The 19,066-nt window shown below is 40.9% G+C and overlaps 1 protein-coding gene across 3 annotated transcripts in view; it reads left to right on the top strand.

Moving 5' to 3' along the window:
* The window catches only part of DOCK1 (dedicator of cytokinesis 1), a 284,156-nt gene that overhangs the window by 194,026 nt on the left and 71,064 nt on the right, over positions 1-19,066 (top strand). For all 3 annotated transcript variants that reach the window (XM_035547636.2, XM_035547635.2, XM_035547637.2), the window contains exons 30-33: positions 7,700-7,778; positions 8,397-8,497; positions 11,697-11,755; positions 18,657-18,805. In XM_035547636.2, coding sequence (XP_035403529.1) covers positions 7,700-7,778; positions 8,397-8,497; positions 11,697-11,755; positions 18,657-18,805 — 388 coding nt within the window. The remainder of the gene's footprint in view (positions 1-7,699; positions 7,779-8,396; positions 8,498-11,696; positions 11,756-18,656; positions 18,806-19,066) is intronic.

The raw sequence follows: 19,066 nt of genomic DNA, 5'->3' as shown, positions 1-19,066 counted from the left end.
GGGCTGAGAAATGAGGATGGTGAGGGTGGTCGGGCCCTGGCAGAGGTTGTCCAGAGAGGTCCTGTGGTCCCCAGCCTCGGAAATAGATATCCAAATAGACTGGGCACGGCACGGAGCAACCTGCTCCGCTTGGCCAGGGGCCTTCAGGGGCACCTTCAGGTGACACACGTCTGGCTGGGCATTGCCTTGGTGCTCTTCGATTTTAGCGTTGGCATAGGCCCGGGGCACACTGAGGAACAGAGAGGTGCCGGTCGTGGGCTCCTTTTGGTTCAGAGGTGTGGGACGTCCTGGTGTGGCTGCACGGCCCCATCTTCGTTCACGATGGGTTTCTGCTACCTCTGCTCGTGCCCATCCTCACGCTAAGGATGCTTTTCTTGCTGGAAGTCCCATCATTTCAGCAGGTATTTGAGGTGGACTATGTTCTCGGCACAGATCCATCACGCTTCCGGGTAGGCAAAGTACGTCTACAAGGACATTTGAATGGAATTTAAATTCAAACTTTATTTTGAATTGTTTATTTCTGTTAACATTTCTCATTTGGTTGTCCAGTGCTATAGCACTTTTGTCTGTCTATTCCGACAGGGTTGTTTTGCAAAAATTGATCTTAATGTGTGAGATAACTGTACTGAAAAGGTGGTTTGTAAAAAAAAAAAAACCATTGTGAGCGTTGCATGGTGTCTACCATTGGTAGTCAGACCACAAATTCGTCCTTCAGAATTTTGCGACTTGCAGTTATTTTTCATTCGTCTGTCCCCATTGTTTTAGAGGACACACAGCACTGAATATAAATTAGGGAAGAGGTGTCAGTGGTTATAGATAATATGCTAAAACTGTTTCTGAAATATTTATTAGAAAATAGGTTAATAAAGTGACATGGTGCACCTGTGCTGGTGTGAAGTAGACATTATGAGAAGATTATGCTAATGTAAGTATTTAGTAGCAAGTCGTCTTTGGGATTACTCAGGGCTATTATCATAGGCAGTCCAGGAATTGTAATTCAAAAGAAAGCAAATGATCAAAGTTTGTGTTTTTTTTTTTCCCTCCATGTTTTGACTGCTCTTTAGCCCGATGAATTAGAAGGAATATAGTGCGAGGAATCTTTTTAACATGCTGTTAAAAAAAAAAGAAAGAGTAAGAGAGAAGTAGGCTGGACAGAGGAACTGTTATATACAGAAGTGTAAAATAAAAAGGATTTTGGAAACCTCGATGGGGCCTGGGCAGTTGTTAAGTTTGGAGGTGTGAAAAAGGATGAACAGTAATACCAGCACAAGAAAAGAAAGAGAGAATTTGGAGAGGGAGAGGATCGGCGGGAGATGCAAGGAGGTCAGATACCTTCATGCTCACACTTTTCAATGATTTTGACTCATATGTACATAATATGTACCTTCATATTATGTGTTTTCTATGTTCCAGGGTCACAGTCATTGGAGGATCACATACTGTATGTGATGCTAAGGAAAAAGTGCTTGTAGGGGTATATTAAAGCACAAGTTTTAACTCACACGTGAGTGAAAAGTTGTTTAAAACTTAACTGTGCTTTGCAACTGAGAAGCTGAAAACTAAGGTGAAGGCATTTGAAGTGATTGCTCTTTAAAAGAAGACATTGCTGTTCATGCTTTAGTGAGCATTTGCTCAGGTTTGGATTTTGCACTGGGATTTCAAGGTCTAGGTCTGTTGTTTCATAGGCAGTCTGACAAGATAAGAGTAGTCTGTCTCATATATGCACAGTAAATTTGTCTCCCAGAGCAGCAAAAGCTCAAGCATGCAAAGCATGGTGATGTGCAGGGAGGCTGATCGGCTGTAATAAAGCATTCATTATCCCTCCATCTAAATTAACTGAAATGACATCATAATAGTGCCTTTTACAACCTCACTCAAATTCCCTCTTTTATTGAATTACCAGCTAAACCTAAATTATTTTAAGCTGTATCTATACGTTCTTGTTTAGATAGTTATTCTGTCATTAGGGAATCCATCCATTCTTTTGCTCCTTGGTACTTTCCTTCTGCTTTTTTGATGTTCCCTTAAGGAGCAGTACCGGGGAACACACTTGCAGCTTGCACTCTTTCCATGTTTTCGTGGCCTAAGTCTTTTGTGCTTGTAATGTAAACCTGAGCCCCTGGATGCTAGATCTAATCAGATGATGTACGAAACAGAACGTGCTGTAAGAATGTTTCTACTTTTGGAATATCTCTGTAGGTTCGTTCTCGAAAAAAACAACCTTTTTCAGAGGTAGCTGATCTATGCGTGTGTTAGGGATGCGCTAGGTGTGCCGCAGCACCGCGTGAAATGGAAAGAAAATGGGGCATAAAACATCTTTAAACAGGAGTGAACAAGCAAATCAGGGCACTTGATTAATTATAAGAGAAGGAGAAGGAAAAACTGACTGTACCTGAGAAAGCAGGGGAAGAGGTGTTTGGCACCGTGACTGCTGTTACACTTCTAAATTGAGTCCCTTTGTCCCTTCCTCATTTATTATTACCACTGCAAGTCTAGATTTGATAAATAGGAACAAGCTCCTGGCCTCAGTGAGGTTGTATATGGGAAGGGCCTCTCTACGAAGGTAAAATTACAGAATCAAAGCATAAATGTCCGCATTATTTGGGGGAGCAATCTCCAAGTGTGCATCCACACACCAGCTAACCACCTGCGAGACCTCTGAATGTGATTAATAATCAATAACAGTAAAAATACACGGTAGTTGCAATTGAGGTTGTGTTTACGGCTTGAACCAGCAGCATATGAATGGATTTATTGACTCTGGATTGAGGGCCATAAATGAGGAGAAACTGTTGAAGAAATGAGGACTGACCTGTCCTTCTGCCCAAGGCAGGGCGAGGTGAGTGATCCCCAGCTGTGTCTCAGAGGGTTGCTTCACCTGTTTACTTCTGTTTTGGTTTTAAGGAAACAAAGAAGCAATGTCTTTAGAACAGCAAGTTCCCAGGATACTTTTGAGGTGCTTTATGCCATCAGTTATATGTTCTTTGCCTGTTTCTCCTGTCTGCTCCTCTTCTCAGTACTGCTCCTCGAACGTATTTAGGAGAGTTTCTGCTCTCAGTGGCCAGTCCTTAGCATCCCAAGGTATTTCCTATTTTGCTTGGGAACTATTTGTTCCTGTCTCAGACACCCCTTTTCCTTTTACAGCTAGGCCGAGCAGTCCACAGCGTGGTGGCACGGTGGTGTTCAGTGGTTTTGGTGCCACCGTTCACTAACACGCTTTTCAGTCTTCCACCGTGTGCCGGTGCAGATGATTATTCCTCCTGGTTTATAAAGAACTGATAAGGCGTCTTATCAGCAAGTATATGAACAGGGATAAAATATCAAGAAATCCTGACGAGGGTGTGGAGCCTTCCTGTGCTAGATGCTATCTAATCACAGGCAGCAGGAGACAGTCCCTGCCTCAACAGACCTCCGTTACGAGCACAGCAGAAAGCTGCTGATGTGTGTGGGAGCCAGCCCCAGCACCATCCATCCTCAGGGGCTCAGCACACCGTAAACCTCATCAGTCCAGGCTGGTAGTTGTGGTTTTTGTTGCCCTTTAGCAAGTGATTGTCTTCGGTAATCAAATTGCTTCTATTTCGATCCCATCTGGAGAAATGCTAATTTCCTTCTTTTAATTGGTTTGATAAAGTCTTTTGCCCAACACATCTCGTCCAATATGTTAGCAGTAGGTTTCCTTACTGTTTGTGACAGTCTCAGGGTTGTAGCAGGGTACGTTGTGATCGGTCCTAGGCTCTCAGCTTCTCTCTCACTCAAGGTTTTAACTTCTGTGGCTCTTCCTGACATGGATAACTTCTTTCGTTAATCAAGACTGAAGTTCAAGCAAAGCACTTCTCTGTATGCATGTGCAACTAGACGCTGATCTTCGTTATTAATTACACCAAGGAAGGGTATGCCACTGCAGACTGAAGATCTCCATCGAACACAGGAGGTATTTTGATGACTCCTCTGCTGGCCCAGCCATGTCCAAGTACACCTTTCATCCTGATAGGTGTTAGCAGCAGCCGGCTTATTTTGCAGTACAGAACTGATGCAATTGTCTTAATTCTGCCTGTTCTGAGAAGCCAGTTTTCCCTATTTTTTTCCAGTTTCTACAACTTTAACAGTGAAGCTATTGCAAGTACCTGCACTGGAAGAGGAAGAGTATTGGACTAACACCTGGAATTATTCATAAACAGTTTCTACTTTAGAATTTTGTAGGGGCATAAACTTGAACCATGATTTGCAGCAAACTTCACAGATGATAACGTGCCATTTCCTGCAGTACAGCCAAGAATTCACTGAGCAAAATTTTATTCTGTCTACATGATCTCTTCAGAGAAATCATCTTTCTTGTTGACGAACCACACGGCTGAGCGTTGTACTGCAGTGGTGAAGCGGGCCAGCAAGACCGTTGTACTTTTGCCAGGTCCGTTGTTATTTCTTTTGATTCTTTGTCACTGAATTGCAGCTCATTCACAGGAAAGCATTTGAATATTCCAGGTGAAAATACTTTTTTTCTCAGCGACAGTTGATTTCAATACTTCTGTGCAACATCTGCAGAACAATTTCTAGTCAGCAGTGAATTTGACTTATCTGCATCCTTAAGATGCTTTCCAGAAACCTGATGATTTCTCTGCCATCTTTCTGTTTTTTGTTGTGTTTTTTTTTAATCACCCCTCTTCACTGTAGTATCAGAAGAGCAAGAGCAGGTGGCTCGTATCTGTCTGCTTCGGTTTAAGCATGGAGATCAACCTAATGGAAAGTTTTCTGAAACAAATAATGGAAAGAATCTGCTGTGGGTTGGTCGTGTTGTTTGCATTCTCCTACATCAATTTGCTTCTAGAGGATGCTCAGGCACCTTCTGTCCCGGTTCAATATCGGTATTTTCCAGCTAAGAGGAACCAAGTCATGGCATTTTCTTCCATATTATTCCAGAATGTTGACATACCCTCTGAGCTTCTGTTTCAGCTCCTGTTTTTGAGATCCTGGCTCAGCTTGCCATCTGGGCGGCACCTCTCCTCACTTCTGTGTGAGTGTGTGAGAGAACATGAGGTGGCCAGGAGTCGGTGATCCCAGCGTTACAGAAAAGTACCTAAACCCAGCCTTTCCTTTGCTGGCTTCCCATAACGACAGAACTTTACACCGAGGTGAAGGAGGAGTGCTGTGTGATGGAATCCTCATAATTGTCCAAGAGTGCTGTACAACTTGCTACATCTCAGGGGTAATATTTTAATATATATTCTCAAAATCAACCTCTTGAGATAAAATCATCAAAGTTTCCTTCTTTTCTCTTGACATCGGAGGTCGTGAAAGATGCTAGAACGCTCCGTGAGCTCAGTCATGAGAGAAGTCGTTTCGGTGCCTTTAATCGTGCCAGGAAGTTGTAGGAGTCGAACTGTTTTTTGGTTATTCTGCTTTATTTCACAGTAACAGAAGGAGTGAGTGTATCATCAAATCAAATGAAAATTAAAATGGGGCTTGAATAATTAAAAAATCAACACTTAAATCTCTGCGTCTCTTCTTTGGATGCTCTGCTGAAGGAATTTGGGAGGAACACCTACCCTCCTAAAGCAGTCCAACCACGGGTAGCACATGGGCTAAAGGGGATGGGGGTGTTTGCTGGCAATTAGAGTTTTACAGGTGTGTCGTGGTTTAGTCCTTCTTCTGTTGCAAGGTACAGTAGATCCTGCACTATTTGTTGTTTATTTGTAGGCACTGGAATTAATATAGGGGAAAAATGAGAGCTACAAATTAAAGTAAAATAATGGTATATAAAGTAATGAGATTGTTCCAAAGCTTAATTAGATGGAGCAGATTGAATACATTACAGTGATGTCTTGAGGCAACATAATTAAATTGTAGGCATAATCCTCCCTGTATTGGAACTGATTTTATCTTCGTAAGGCGAGGAGCATTAGATAGCCCTTCCTGCCGTGGTAAATCACTGATCCTTCCGGGAAGCCTTGCGGATCTCCTGGTATCATCAGGCTTTCAAAACAAAACAGGACATAAGTTTACATACCAAATTGTTGATATTCTGATTACACGGATAACTTTAGATTCAATCTTAGTATACGCTACAGCTCAGTAATTGAATCATAGATCTAAAATCCGTCTGCAGTGTGTTATTGTGTATGCTGAAGTCATCGCACTTATAAAATCCCCTAATGAAGTTTCCAAATACATCCCCTGACAAAGTTACTGGTGAATAATGCGCGGAGTGCTGTTCCTGAAATGCATCTCTGCATGTGCTGGGCACAAGTGTAAGGATGCAAATGAGATCTTTAGGTATAAAAAGTGATATTGTGAAATGTATGTATGTGTATAGAGAGAGCTATTTTTTCATATGTGTATATATAGATAAATGTACCTACACGTGTGGGCTTTTTTCTTTTATATATGCTATTCTATTTTACATATTCTTCAATCTTACATTTTGTTTTGTGCTTTCTTTTATCTACTTACTTTTTCTTTTCATTTTTGGATACTTTCTCCTCCAGTGGAACTACTGTGGGGGTAATCCAACTTTATAGTAGAGACGCATCCCAGCGATGTCAAAAGTCGTGCCTTGTGTAATTTACTTGGTATATGGGAATAATCTCTCATACCGTGCCGATGTCTGTGTGTTATCTAGAGGTTTTACTTCACTTGAGCTAACAAACATTTAGCTTAATCATAATGGTCTTTTTTTTTTTTTTCCAGGAAAGGTCAGTAGGGATCTTAAATTCAATAAAAGATCTAACTGTTTCTAATGTTTTAAAAAAAACTGATTTTTTTTTTTGTCAGCGCATAGAAAGATTAACTGTTATTTGTATCCAGTAGTGCAAATCTCTTCTTAAAGATTGCTGTTGGGGGGAGGGGAAAAAGTTGTACATTTTATGAGTGGTTTTTATCATTACTGGTACTTTCAGGAGACATAAATCTGTATCACAGACAGTTTGCTGAAAAGACGAGCTCGTTTGGCATTAGCTGCCAGTTTCATACCATAAATTTAGAGTCTTCAGGAGGAATCTAATGTTTATTTTGAGAATGGAGATTAGGATACCAGAGAATAATATGTTTACTTTTCAGCACCATGAATATGTAGTGACCTACTTATGCTATGCCATTTGGTTTTATTTTTAAAGCTTGTCAAGTCAGCTTCTATTGCAATTTAACAAGCAACCTTTTTAGAGAAGCAATAAACTGTACTAGGGAGTAAATTAGCGTTTTAGAAGTAGAACATTGAACAATATTTTGAAGGCTGTCTTTCAAGAGCATTTTTATATGTTTTTGTTCAATAAGTAAAATAGCGTCTGCCTCATATTTGTTTAAAAACACGTTTTGCTTCACCTGCAAGTTAAAATCCAGCCAATTTCAGCTCCAGGTTAGCTACAACATGAAGATACTGCAGCTTTAAAAAACTAATAGACTTTTTTCTAATAAACTGAATTTTTAATGATCTCCTGATTATCATGAGATATTTTAAAGACAAGTGATTTTATCCCAAACATTCCTTGTTTCTTTACTCTGCATATGCTAATTTGCTTGATTAATTTTGAGAACATCTGCATATAATTCCGTACGCTTACCAGTGGTGAGATCACACTGCTTTTCAAGTAACAGCTACAAATTTCACTTTCCAGACAGACTCAGATTTTTGTCTAATTGGGATGCCAAACGTACAAAGGTGCTACCGAAGAGTGTGTAATTATGTAATTTTCTCCTGATCTTTCAGAGTCTTCCTGCGAGCAATTAATCAGTATGCAGATATGCTAAACAAAAAATTTCTTGATCAAGCCAACTTTGAGTTACAGGTAAGAAAAGAAACACCAAACAATGTCTCAGGGAGTAGTCTCAATATTGTAAGAAGTTTCTGTCCCAAACTCATACTTCTGTTGTATGTGTGTATGTCACCGTGAACCCTGGAAGCCCGCTTAAGGCATTTCAGGTTCAGCACGTATTCCTGATCCTTTTGTCATGTGGGTCTCATCCTACAACAGTACCAAGTCTTACTGAGAGCACCGCAGAAAACTCCTCCTTTCCTTCAGGAACAGCAAAAAGGGGTGTCCTCCCCTATCTAAAGCAGTTGCTTTAGTAGAGTTGTTGAGTCAAATGTGCAGCCTGAGTCTGGGTCCTTTTTCCTTTTTCTCCCACCACCACCCAGATTTATGTACTCATATTTGATTTTACTTGAATCGTCAACACATAATCATTCGGGATTTGTAGATGGGAAATGTTTCCTGGAAACACAAACACAATGAGAAGATGTACCAAGAATATATCAAGAAACAATGCCTGTGTGGTGTGTGTTATTTTCACCTAGAAATCTGTATGTGAATAACTTAGATTCTTCTAGGATGATTTGTAGATATGCAGAAAAAGCATTTCAGAGAATTAATGATATCTGTTCTTGTCTTTCTGGGGCCTTTCAGCTTTGGAACAACTACTTCCACCTAGCTGTTGCTTTTCTCACGCAAGAGTCTTTACAACTGGAGAATTTTTCAAGTGCTAAGAGAGCAAAAATACTTAACAAGTAAGTCCTATTCGTCATCTAAATCATGGACAAGAACTTGAGGTCTATTAACATAATTTTAGTTTAATTTCTTAGCTAAATCCATTCAAATTGAGATGCAATCACGGTATAATGAAAGGTTGGTTTTAAAAACATGAATCAAGTATTGCATGTGTTTCTACCCTTGAATCAAGTTCTAAATTATATGATTCATTACTGATGAAGACAGTATTTTATACTGCAGGATATTCATAAAGTCAAGACTTTTCAGAAGTATTAACATATTATAAAACTGCATTTTTAAATCACTTTAGCTTTGTGATTATTCTAATCTCATTTTACGTGCACTCTTTATTGCTTAATCCCTGACGGCCTTTTAGAGTGAATTTTTGTAACTACAGACAGTTTCCCCATGATGTCCCTGAACAATGGGTTTGTATAACTGCAGCCTTGTATGCTTTCTTGGTTAAAAGGGATTACATTGCCTACCTCTGACCGGGGAGCTTGAACTATCTGATTTCTATTCAGAATCCCACAGCAAATGAAACCTGTCAAAAGAGAAAAGACCCGAGCGTGAATATTTTAATGTATGCATTTTTCCTACATTTCATTGGGCTTCCAGTGTAGAGGACCCTGTCATTAACTAGACAGCGAGCACGGAAAAAAGCCAGTAAAATGTTTTCAGACCGTATGTGTGGATTCTGTTTCTGTGCCATTAATATTTGTAAAGAATGCCTGCAAAAGCAGTTTGTTTCCATGTTTAATCAGGTTACCACAGTTAATGCACAAAAATGGACAGTTTCAAAGCTATGATTCCCAAAGCAAGCCCAGCTTAGCCTGCTTATACGTATAATATATATTATAGATCTGTGTAGAGAGAGAGGGTGTATTTTGTATTACTTCACTTTCTAAATGGAAGCCTTTTTGTGTGTTATTATGATAAGAGATACTGCAGTGAGAATGGGAAGAGTTTATCACTGCTGCAGTGAAATGTGATTTAAAAGGTTTTTTGCTTTAACTGGCAGCCCTGTGTGGGTTGCAGTCTTTGACCAGAAAATTCAGGGCTGTGTCTGCGTTGTTTTTTTTCCCCAACAGCAAAGTTTTGCCCTTCGAACTCGTCCACTCCATCGCGAGTTTTGAGGTGCTTTCTTCGGAAGCTGTGCTTTCGCTGGGTGTTAAAACAGAATTTTTCAGCACCGTGTGATCCAGCACACATACATATGACTCATGGGGCTTCCTTGATGAAACAGGAATATTTACAAGTTCAGTGGAGAAGTGATGTCAAACAGAGCTCAGGGTTTTGCACTTGTGATATAAATATAAATAACATTGTAGTTACAGTTTTGCAAAGGGAAATCAAAATGCTTTTGTACAGCAAGGTGAATCTCATTTCATTAGTTACAATTTATGAACAGTGCTTTTGCTCAAAATGGGATCAGCGATACAAACTCTTGTATAATTAAGTGTATAAAGGAGGCTTACAAACCTCAAAGTACTTCAATCACAATCAGTTGGAAAGCAGAGGGATCAAAACCGTGGCTGCTCACGGTCCTGCATCTTTTTCCCACCCGGTGCTTTCTGCCTGATGTTCGTGTGCACCTCCACGAGCATTTTAGTGCCAACCAGACTCCTGATCTGGGCAAAAACCAACAGGGCTGTGGCTGGACTGGAAATGCCTGTGAAATACACACGTGGACTGATTTTCCTCCTTGTGAGGATGAGATGGATCCTTGGATGGAAATTTTCTCCAAGTGATTTTTATATTAAATGGGGCAGTATATCTCGTTGAAGGATTTCAAGAAATAAACAGGCATTACTCACTGCCGATATAAGTAAATACATTAAGTCATTTGAAGTGGTTACTTAATGAAGTTTGCTAAATTGTAAATCTCTATTTATAATGTTTTCACAAGTTATTATTTTCAGTTAAATCATGTTCTGGGGACAAAAACCAAGATAGTAAATTCTTCAGATGCAATAAATGTATGGTTTGGAAGCACTAACTTTTATTGCTCTGTGAAACCACTATTAATTCTGTGCCAAAGAGATATAAATAATAACTTAGCTCAATATCACACTCACCCTCCGTTTTAAGTATATATCTCAATATGTTAAATATTTAATAATTAAAATCTAATTATTGTAATTTGTAGGTTTTGCTAAACATTGCATTTGAATGTTAGATAATAACAGACTTTTAATGATACAGAGAAATATCTTTAATCCTTACTAATGACAGGGCATCTCGCTATATTCCCAGAAATCCCACAAGTTGCCAGATACTACTGTTTTGCTCATCCCGTTATTTAATTAATGGTCTTCAACATACAAATAGTCTGGATAGCAAACAGTTTGTTGGAGCTCGTTACACAGAATCATAGGAAGGTTGATGGTCATGATCCAGTCATTAGTGAAGTCAATAAGATGTTTCCCGTTCATTAAGCTTTCCTGTCATTAACGTGGCGAGGGAGCAGAGCATTAATACACGTGGGTGGTGGGGTGCTGGTGGCACCAGTGTCCCCACAGAGCAGGATGTGGGTTGAGCAGCAAGGGGAAGGAGCAGCCTCCAGCTCCTCATTGGCATGGGAACTGCTGTGCCCTCTTGCTTTGCTCTGGCCCCACAGGACAGAAATCCCCTCAGTCTGCAGCACAGAAACATTTTCTTTGTGATGCTGCACATCAGTGTACAAGATGTCACAAGGTGCTTCTGGTTTTATTTTCTAGGACAACGCGATGCTAAGAGTGTGTGTAAAAATAAAATAGCGCCTTAGGCCGTGAAGCTCTCTGTCATGCTTCCTCCAGCCATCACTGTTAAGAAAATTGCAAATGCTCACAATTAATCTCTGTAACCGCCCACGTGTCCCAGAGGACAGTTAGGTAATCAGAAAATGTAGCAAAGAGAGGTTTGCAGAGGTGAATGTTTTGTGTTCTCTCTTTAGTAAGTGGAAATTTGGTGCAGGCGTTGAAATTTTGAGGTCTTCCGAAGGAGAGCTAGGAACACGAGGTGAGGGAGCAAGCTGCTGCTGCATGGCTGCATCTTGGGGTGTCCTGAACAAGTCGGCCTCCCCTTTCACCTGTTCGAATTCTGCGCAGTTCAGCATTTATAGGCGCATTGCCGAGCTGGGTGAGGGAGGTGATGTAGAGTTATTGATATCATTTGAATTCGGAGAATGTTGGTCAGATTTAAAAAGAAAAATGTGGTTTCTGCTCTCTTTTTAAGATACGGCGATATGAGAAGGCAGATTGGTTTTGAAATCAGGGACATGTGGTATAATCTGGGTAAGTAACGCGAACGCCTGTTGCTTAATGTTTTCACCCAGTGTTTGTATAAACCAAGGTACAGATGAAACAAGCCTGCTTTCTCTTGAAATAACGTTAGGCTTCCAAAAGGCATTTAGGAAGCAGGTGATTTAAGAAATAAAGCCTCCTCTGCACACTGATTTTGCCGTCTGGGAAGATACATAACTAGTCAATATTTACATATCTTAAGTTTTTTTCATGGTATTCAACCTCACAGTAAATAAAAAGAAGCGGTTGCAGTGATATCTGTTGAATGGCTTTTACTCTCGTTTTTTCTCTATAAGTACATACACACATAGAAATATGTACGGATGTGTGCACAGACACATACACATAGATAAAGTAACTGGAACTAGAGCAAAATGAATGTGTCCGAGGGATATCAGTAGCCTGGAAATTCAGCTTAAAGTCTGATTTTCAGTCTTGTTTGGCTATATCAGAATGACTTAGGGAGATCAGCAAAGAATGGGAACTTGGACATCCCTGGAGTTGGTGGGTAAATTAGGCATATCTGCCTGTCTCAACTTTACATCTATTCTGTGGGTATAATTTAGCTATACAGGGATTGAATTTCATGAGCAACTGAGTATTTACTGCGACCTGAGTGTACTCATCTGTCAGATTTCATTTTCCTGAGCTTAACAGTGGAGACACTTCAGCTGTGTCTGAGTATTATCAAAAGTTCCTTAAATTATCAGAAATAAATGTGTTTGCCCTTTCACTTATATCTCTAGCTGAACTGTTTTTGCTGAAACTTGAAAAAAAAAATCAGCGTATATAAAAGAAGGGAATGCAAGGGCTCATAATTATTTGATATCGCAGAGTTTGCATCCATTCTGCTGGAATGATGAAAAAAGCCTTCCAAGAGCAGCTGAAATCACTTTTTATTAGAAGCATCTTTTGTGACTTAAGTGCCTGGAGACCAGATTAAAGCATAATGCACACCTGATATGGGACTTGACAGACAGATAATGATACCAGGACCGTGACTGATGCTGGGTCAGCCAGCTCAGGACTCTGGCAGCTTCTTTGTCAGTTATTAACCAAATCCTTCACTGCTCTGTGCTTACAGTCATGTATTCATCTGTTATTTTTCCTCATTTCTCTAGCGTCTTTGGATTCTTCAACCTTGTCTGCTTTTCCTGGCATTTAGCAGACTGAAAGTAGGGATGTTTGCGTACATAGCTATATATCTGGTTATTGTTACATGAGGTTATTTTACTCAACCTGGGGGCTATAGAGCGTGTAATGCTTTTTACTACTGTTGCTGATGTTGGCTGCTCTAGGACAGGTTATTTAGTAGCTTCTGGGTTCAGTTTTTCACCATTAACAGGGAGATGCTAATCATTTCCAGCAGCACTTTGTGAATTGATTGGCAGTGGGTGGGGGGTGCAAGTTTCCTTCAACATTTCTGTCAGGAAAGCCTTTTTATTTTTGATAGAGTTTTAGACGTACTTTTGGTTTCTCCATTATAAACTGATGTTACCTATGTAGATGGCTCCCTGACCTCTTCTATCTCTAATGTCCGTGATTTCCTAAGTGCCTGGGATCATTAATTCTGAAATTGCATATGTTGAGGGAGTTGGTAAATTGCTGCTCTTCCCAACAAAAGCTGCAGGAGAAAGGTAAATCAGAGCCAGGACCCCAATCCAACAAGGCCTTTGTACTTTTCATAATGAGAAGCTTTCTTTTTCTCAGCTTCTTTGTAATACAGATAGTCAATGCTGATCATGTTTAACTTCTGGCTCTTCACCAATCTCATGTATGTCACAGCATCAATTAAGAAATAATACTGACTTACCACTGCAGGGGAATTGATTGTAGTGTGCTTGACACTTTTATCTTAGGAGTTTCACTACATTAGTCAAATTATTAATGTATATGTTCAGAAACAAAATCAAAAGTGAAAACCTATAATTCTTGCATATGCTTGAGTGTATAATTTTTTATGACTCTCTGTCATTGTGCATAAGATATGATAAAGACAAATAACTTTGACTTTTGATTTATGTATTAAAGGACATGGATAAGCCTCAAATTCTCATTTTAGCTCATCATTTTTTGTTCACAAATGCCGTCGTTAACATATAACACTTGCGGAGTTAAAACTTCCCCATTGGGAATAAGACAGTCCAGTAGCTGTGATGCACATTTAAGAGTATAATTTATTTTCTGAAATTAAATAGTAAAATGCAAGCTCTAAAAGGTTATCCTTGCCTGTGTATTTCTGATGCAGTGTTGGCTGCAATATTCTGGCCTTCCTACTGTAGTTAATACAAAAGAGCATATATAGTGGAGTACAACAATAGGTAACTGTGTGCACACACTTTAAATACCTGTAATTTACGAATAAGGTTTTTGTTTTCAACAGGGAACCATGTATAAGAGATCCAGCTTGACAGATTTTCTACTTAAATCCTCGTTGTAGCTGTGCTGTCTGATACCTTGCTAGATTTGATCATGAAGGCTTTAAATTTGAGAGCTCTGATGCAGAAGCAATGAGGACGGCTTCGGGGAGCATAGTCCCAGTGTGTAGAGCCCTTGCTGCGTTGGCTTTCTGAAAGCACTGCAAGGCTTTCATTTTCTTGTGTGCACCAAAAACAATGTATATTAGTCTTGGTAGGCTTTTTTCTTTCCATATCACAACCTCAACTTTAAAATAATACATTATTTTGAGTCACTGTTGTGTTAGCACTGGGGCACCTTAGACCTGAGTGAGACAGTAAGTGTCACAGAAACCTAAGGAAAGCTGTGGCATCTGTCTTGGTAAATGTGGGGAATCAAACAGCGTGCACTTAAAAGTGTGGTGCAGTTCAGCATATACAAAACAGAGTTTGATGCTAGGGTATGTATACCATTTTTCAATGGTTAGTAGTTTCAACAGTGAAGTGTTGAAGAAGCTATATATATATATATATATTTTTGTCTCCTCATGATAAAGTTGATCGAGGAAAGAGAGATCAGAAAGCATTGCTCTTATTGAACCAGCTAGAAGAAGATGGAGGAGTAAAATTCGTGACGAAGAAGTGAAATTATTGCTGGTGCTGTCATGCAGCGAGCTGGTCACCAGCTCAGCGGTCCCTCCGAGGACTTGACGTCAGAAAAGTTGTCTTGACAGAGATGTTAATGTCATTGGAAGGAAGGCTAGAGTTAAAAATAGCCCTGAACTTTGAGCATTATATAGATAGAAGTCATTACAAATAACATTCTCTGTATTTGTTATGCGTGTTCAGAGCCGGCCTAAGTCAGAGGTGAGGTTGATGGCAAATTTTTCAGTGTTTTTTGTGGTCCAAAAGTAAATTAGGAGAACACGGGAAATGTAAATCACAGTTTATCAGATAAAGAAAGCACCTGGATTTTAGTTCACCCAAGGAAGTTTGCTGCTGTTCTGTGAGCGGTCTCTAGCATATCTCATGGCAAGGCAGAAGTCACTATGAGGAGGAGTTTTTACATATCCAAAAAAAATACAGTTTTTGAATGTGGTTTTTAAAGCAGATGCACAATTTGGTTTTCAGAAGAGAGGCCTCAGTTTTCTCCCAGACTTGTCACATATTAAATCTCTACGTGGGAGTTCCTACACTCCTGGGGGAAAAAAAGGAGAATTCATTGTTCGGTTGTTTATCAGCAAGTGCTGCGTGTGACAGGCAGCTGCACTGCATGCTCTCGGGCTCCAGAGCAGGATCACTGCCTTTGGTTGTCGCTCTGATGCCTTTTGTCTTGTGGCACAGCGTTGCACAGGGTAACATCATCCTAGCATGTACGTGCGTGTGCCATCACATTGCTGCTGTATGCCATGGTATAAGACGGGTGACAGTTGGGCTCCAACCCTCTCCCACTTCACCCAGTTGGTGGATGAACACTTTGTTTGCATTACTCCTCATGTCCAAAGCTGGCAGGTACCACCCACAGCAGCACATCGCTTCCCGTGGTTCCCTGTGCAGCTGATCTGAGGGAGCTCAGGGGGAGCAGCCACATCCCCGCAGGCGCAGGGGTGGGTTTCATGTAGCAGGCGAGGGATTTTATGCAGTGCACTGTGATTTTAATGCTTTCTGACGATCACACAATCACAGAATGGTTGAGGTTGGAAGGAACCTCTGGAGTTTAGCTGGTCCAACCCCCCTGCCAAGCAGGGTCACCCAGAGCACATTGCACAGGATCACATCCAGGCAGGTTTTGAATATCTCCAGAGAAGGAGACTCCTCAGTTTGGATATTTATACACATTAATAAGATCCCCTCTCAGTCTTCTCTTCTCCAGGCTACGCAGGCCCAGCTCTCTCAGCCTCTCCTCATATGCCCGATGCTCCAGTCCCCTCATCATCTTCGTAGCTTTCCTCTAGAGACTCCCCAGTAGCTCCATGTGCTCTTGTACTGGGGAGCCCAGACCTGGACACAGTGCTCCAGGTGTGGCCTCACCAGGGTTGTGCAGGATGAGAGGATCACCTTCCTCGACCTGCTGGCAACACTCTTCTGAATGTACCCCAGGATCCTGTTGGCCTTCTTGGCCACAAGGGCACACTGCTGGCTCTTGGTCAACCTGCTGGCCACCAGGACCCCCAGGTCCCTCTCCACAGGACTGCTTCCCAGCAGGTCAGCCCCTACCCATGCCGGTGCACGGTGTTATTCTGCCCTAGGTGCAGGACCCTGCGTTTGCCTTTGTAGAACTTCATGAAGTTCCTCACTGCCCAGTGCTCCAGGCCCCTCTGAATGGCACCACAGCCCTCTGGTGTATCAGCCGCTTTCTTTTAGTTCTCACATGCCCCTATTTCCCCCCAGGTCCTCCCAGATTTTCTATTTGGCAAAGCCCAGTGCTCGCTGATGTAAAACCTCTGCTTGGTTGTTCCGCAGAATGCACAAGCAGCCTGCGAGTGGCAGAAAGGCCGAGAGCACACAGCCTGTGCCACAGACCTGCGGCCACCTGCTGCAGGCCCGGCCCTGTGTGTTTGCAAAAAACCTTGTGCAAGTTCTCCATTTTTCACGTCTAAGTTTCCAGAGATGTTAGGTACTTTTCTGAGGGGATCCCTGCGCTCGAAGCAATGAAAAACCCATCGCAGCCCACGGAGAACCTTATGACATTGAATTTGTGTCTGGCGAATAACTTCTGTCACTATCATTTGTTTTCTGAAATATCGACTCTGACACTTTTCAGGCATAATACAAGAAAAGTGTCACCTGAGATGCTGAATGTAATAATGCTTGTAAGGAAGGCAGGGGAAGCTTTATTCCTACTTGACATTCCTCACCAAGAGCCACCATAGCAGCGTCATACGAAGTAGCAATTTTGGTTGTGTATTAATTTGCCCTAATAGGATTGCTAATGCTAATGGGATTCTGAAGTTTGCCAAATCAAGTAACTTAAATTATATCTGTTTAAAAAAATAAAAATGTAGCAGCGTGTTTTGTCAGTAAAGGATTTTTGCTTGATTACATTTGTTCAGATTTATGTTAGTTCTGGTCAAAAGTGAAAGTGCTAATTAAATACTTTCACAGTTACTGCCATGCCAGTGTAGTGCAGTGGAATATAAATGAATTAAAATGTGTTTCTGTCATATACCCCTGGTAAACTGCAATGGGAAACAAGAGCCTGAAGGTGGAGGAAGCTGAGGGCTCCTTAAATTAGCCCAGCTGAAAAGAAGCCCAGCCTGAGCTGGCCGTGGCTGCACAAACATGCTTCTTGGTGCACTTCGTTGTGTACAGCCATCATAGCATCGTGTTTGTGAGAAACTTCACTGATTGCACGTGCTGAAGTTCAAATGCACTATAAGGTATACAAATCAGTGTGAATTTTTGTTCTTTTATTTTTTATTTATTATAAAATTAAATGAGCTCCGTAATGTTCCAGACTTAACATGAAGCTCTAAAGTGTTGGACCCCTAACATCTCCCATACAGGAATCTTGCCGCACTTCAGAGGTGTTAGAGAGAAGAAATCTGCTCCTGCTCCTGTGATTTAGGTAGTTGTCATCTGGCCCAGCTCATAGGAGAGAACACGCAGGCCCGGAAGGGTTAATTGGTCTTTTTCCAAGTCATGGTGTAATCTCATCCCCTTGCTGCAAGGGGAACGTGTTTGTATTTTGTAAATTACTGCCATTGGGTCCTCAGCCTGGAGCTCCTCAGTGCCCTCCCACAGCTCTGCGCAAGCATCTCTCCCTGGTGGTACCGAGTAGATCGTTTGCAGCATGTGTAATCTGCATCCTCTACACTTTATCCGACAATAAGAACAGTAGCTAGATATTCTTAACTAGTCCAATATTTATTAGGCTTCGTGTTCCTGTTAAGGTTTAATTCCTGTTCCGTGCTCAGAGCTCATGGCAGGGAGTGTTGGGGAGGTGTGGTTTCTCCTGGGGAGGTAAATGTGAAGTAAAGTTAGCCAGTCAGATCGACTCTGGGAGAAAGAAGACATTGTTGGCTTGGCTAAGAAGTAGTTTCATGTCTTGAGGCTATGTAAGTATGTACTCGTGGTGACATTTTGATAGAGTGACGTGAAGAACATTTTGTACGCTGCAGAAGATACAGAAGTCTAAATAAGTTAATGCAAGTGATGTGCCTTTTAGCCTCCTTCTCAGCGCCCCATAAGATGTATTTGAAGAAAATCTTGAAATCTAATATGTGTGTGTGAGTACAGGTGTTTTTTGAAAAATGCAGCAAGTTCCAGCTTGATTACTGGCTGAACAACTCTTCATTAATTCGGGTTTATACGTATCACATACTTCCCCTCTTGAGGAATAAATTATAACACGTTTCAGTAGGATCAGATCTTGAAAAATACTTGTCTTGCATTTCAGCTATACGAGGATTTATTGATATGGCTTTTAAAACAATTATCATCTGCTAAGTCAGCAGCCGTTCATTAGCTCTGAAATGCATTGTTTCTCTTTACAGGTCAGCATAAAATCAAGTTCATCCCGGAAATGGTGGGACCCATCTTAGAAATGACGCTTATCCCTGAAACAGAACTTCGAAAAGCCACAATCCCCATCTTCTTTGATATGATGCAGTGTGAATTCCATTCTACCAGGAGCTTCCAGATGGTAAGCAGTAAGCAACAAATATTTGAAGTTTGTAAGAAAGATTTAACTGTTCTTTGACAGAAACATAAGGATTTTTGTTACTTCCTTTTTTTTTCAAAAGAATAATATGATTATGGATTGTTTGTTTTCTATAACTCTGAGTGGCTATAGAATTTTCATCTGAAGGTTTTAAATTCTTATTGAAGGAAAAATTTGCATGCAGTAAATGAAACCTTTCTTTATGATACATCAGGAGAGCAAAGACAGATGTATTAAATTTTC

The sequence above is a fragment of the Cygnus atratus genome, chromosome 7, assembly GCF_013377495.2.
Source record: "Cygnus atratus isolate AKBS03 ecotype Queensland, Australia chromosome 7, CAtr_DNAZoo_HiC_assembly, whole genome shotgun sequence".
Lineage (NCBI taxonomy): Eukaryota > Metazoa > Chordata > Aves > Anseriformes > Anatidae > Cygnus > Cygnus atratus.
The sequence above is the reverse complement of the archived record's forward strand: the minus strand, read 5'-3'. Positions and strand labels throughout refer to the sequence as shown.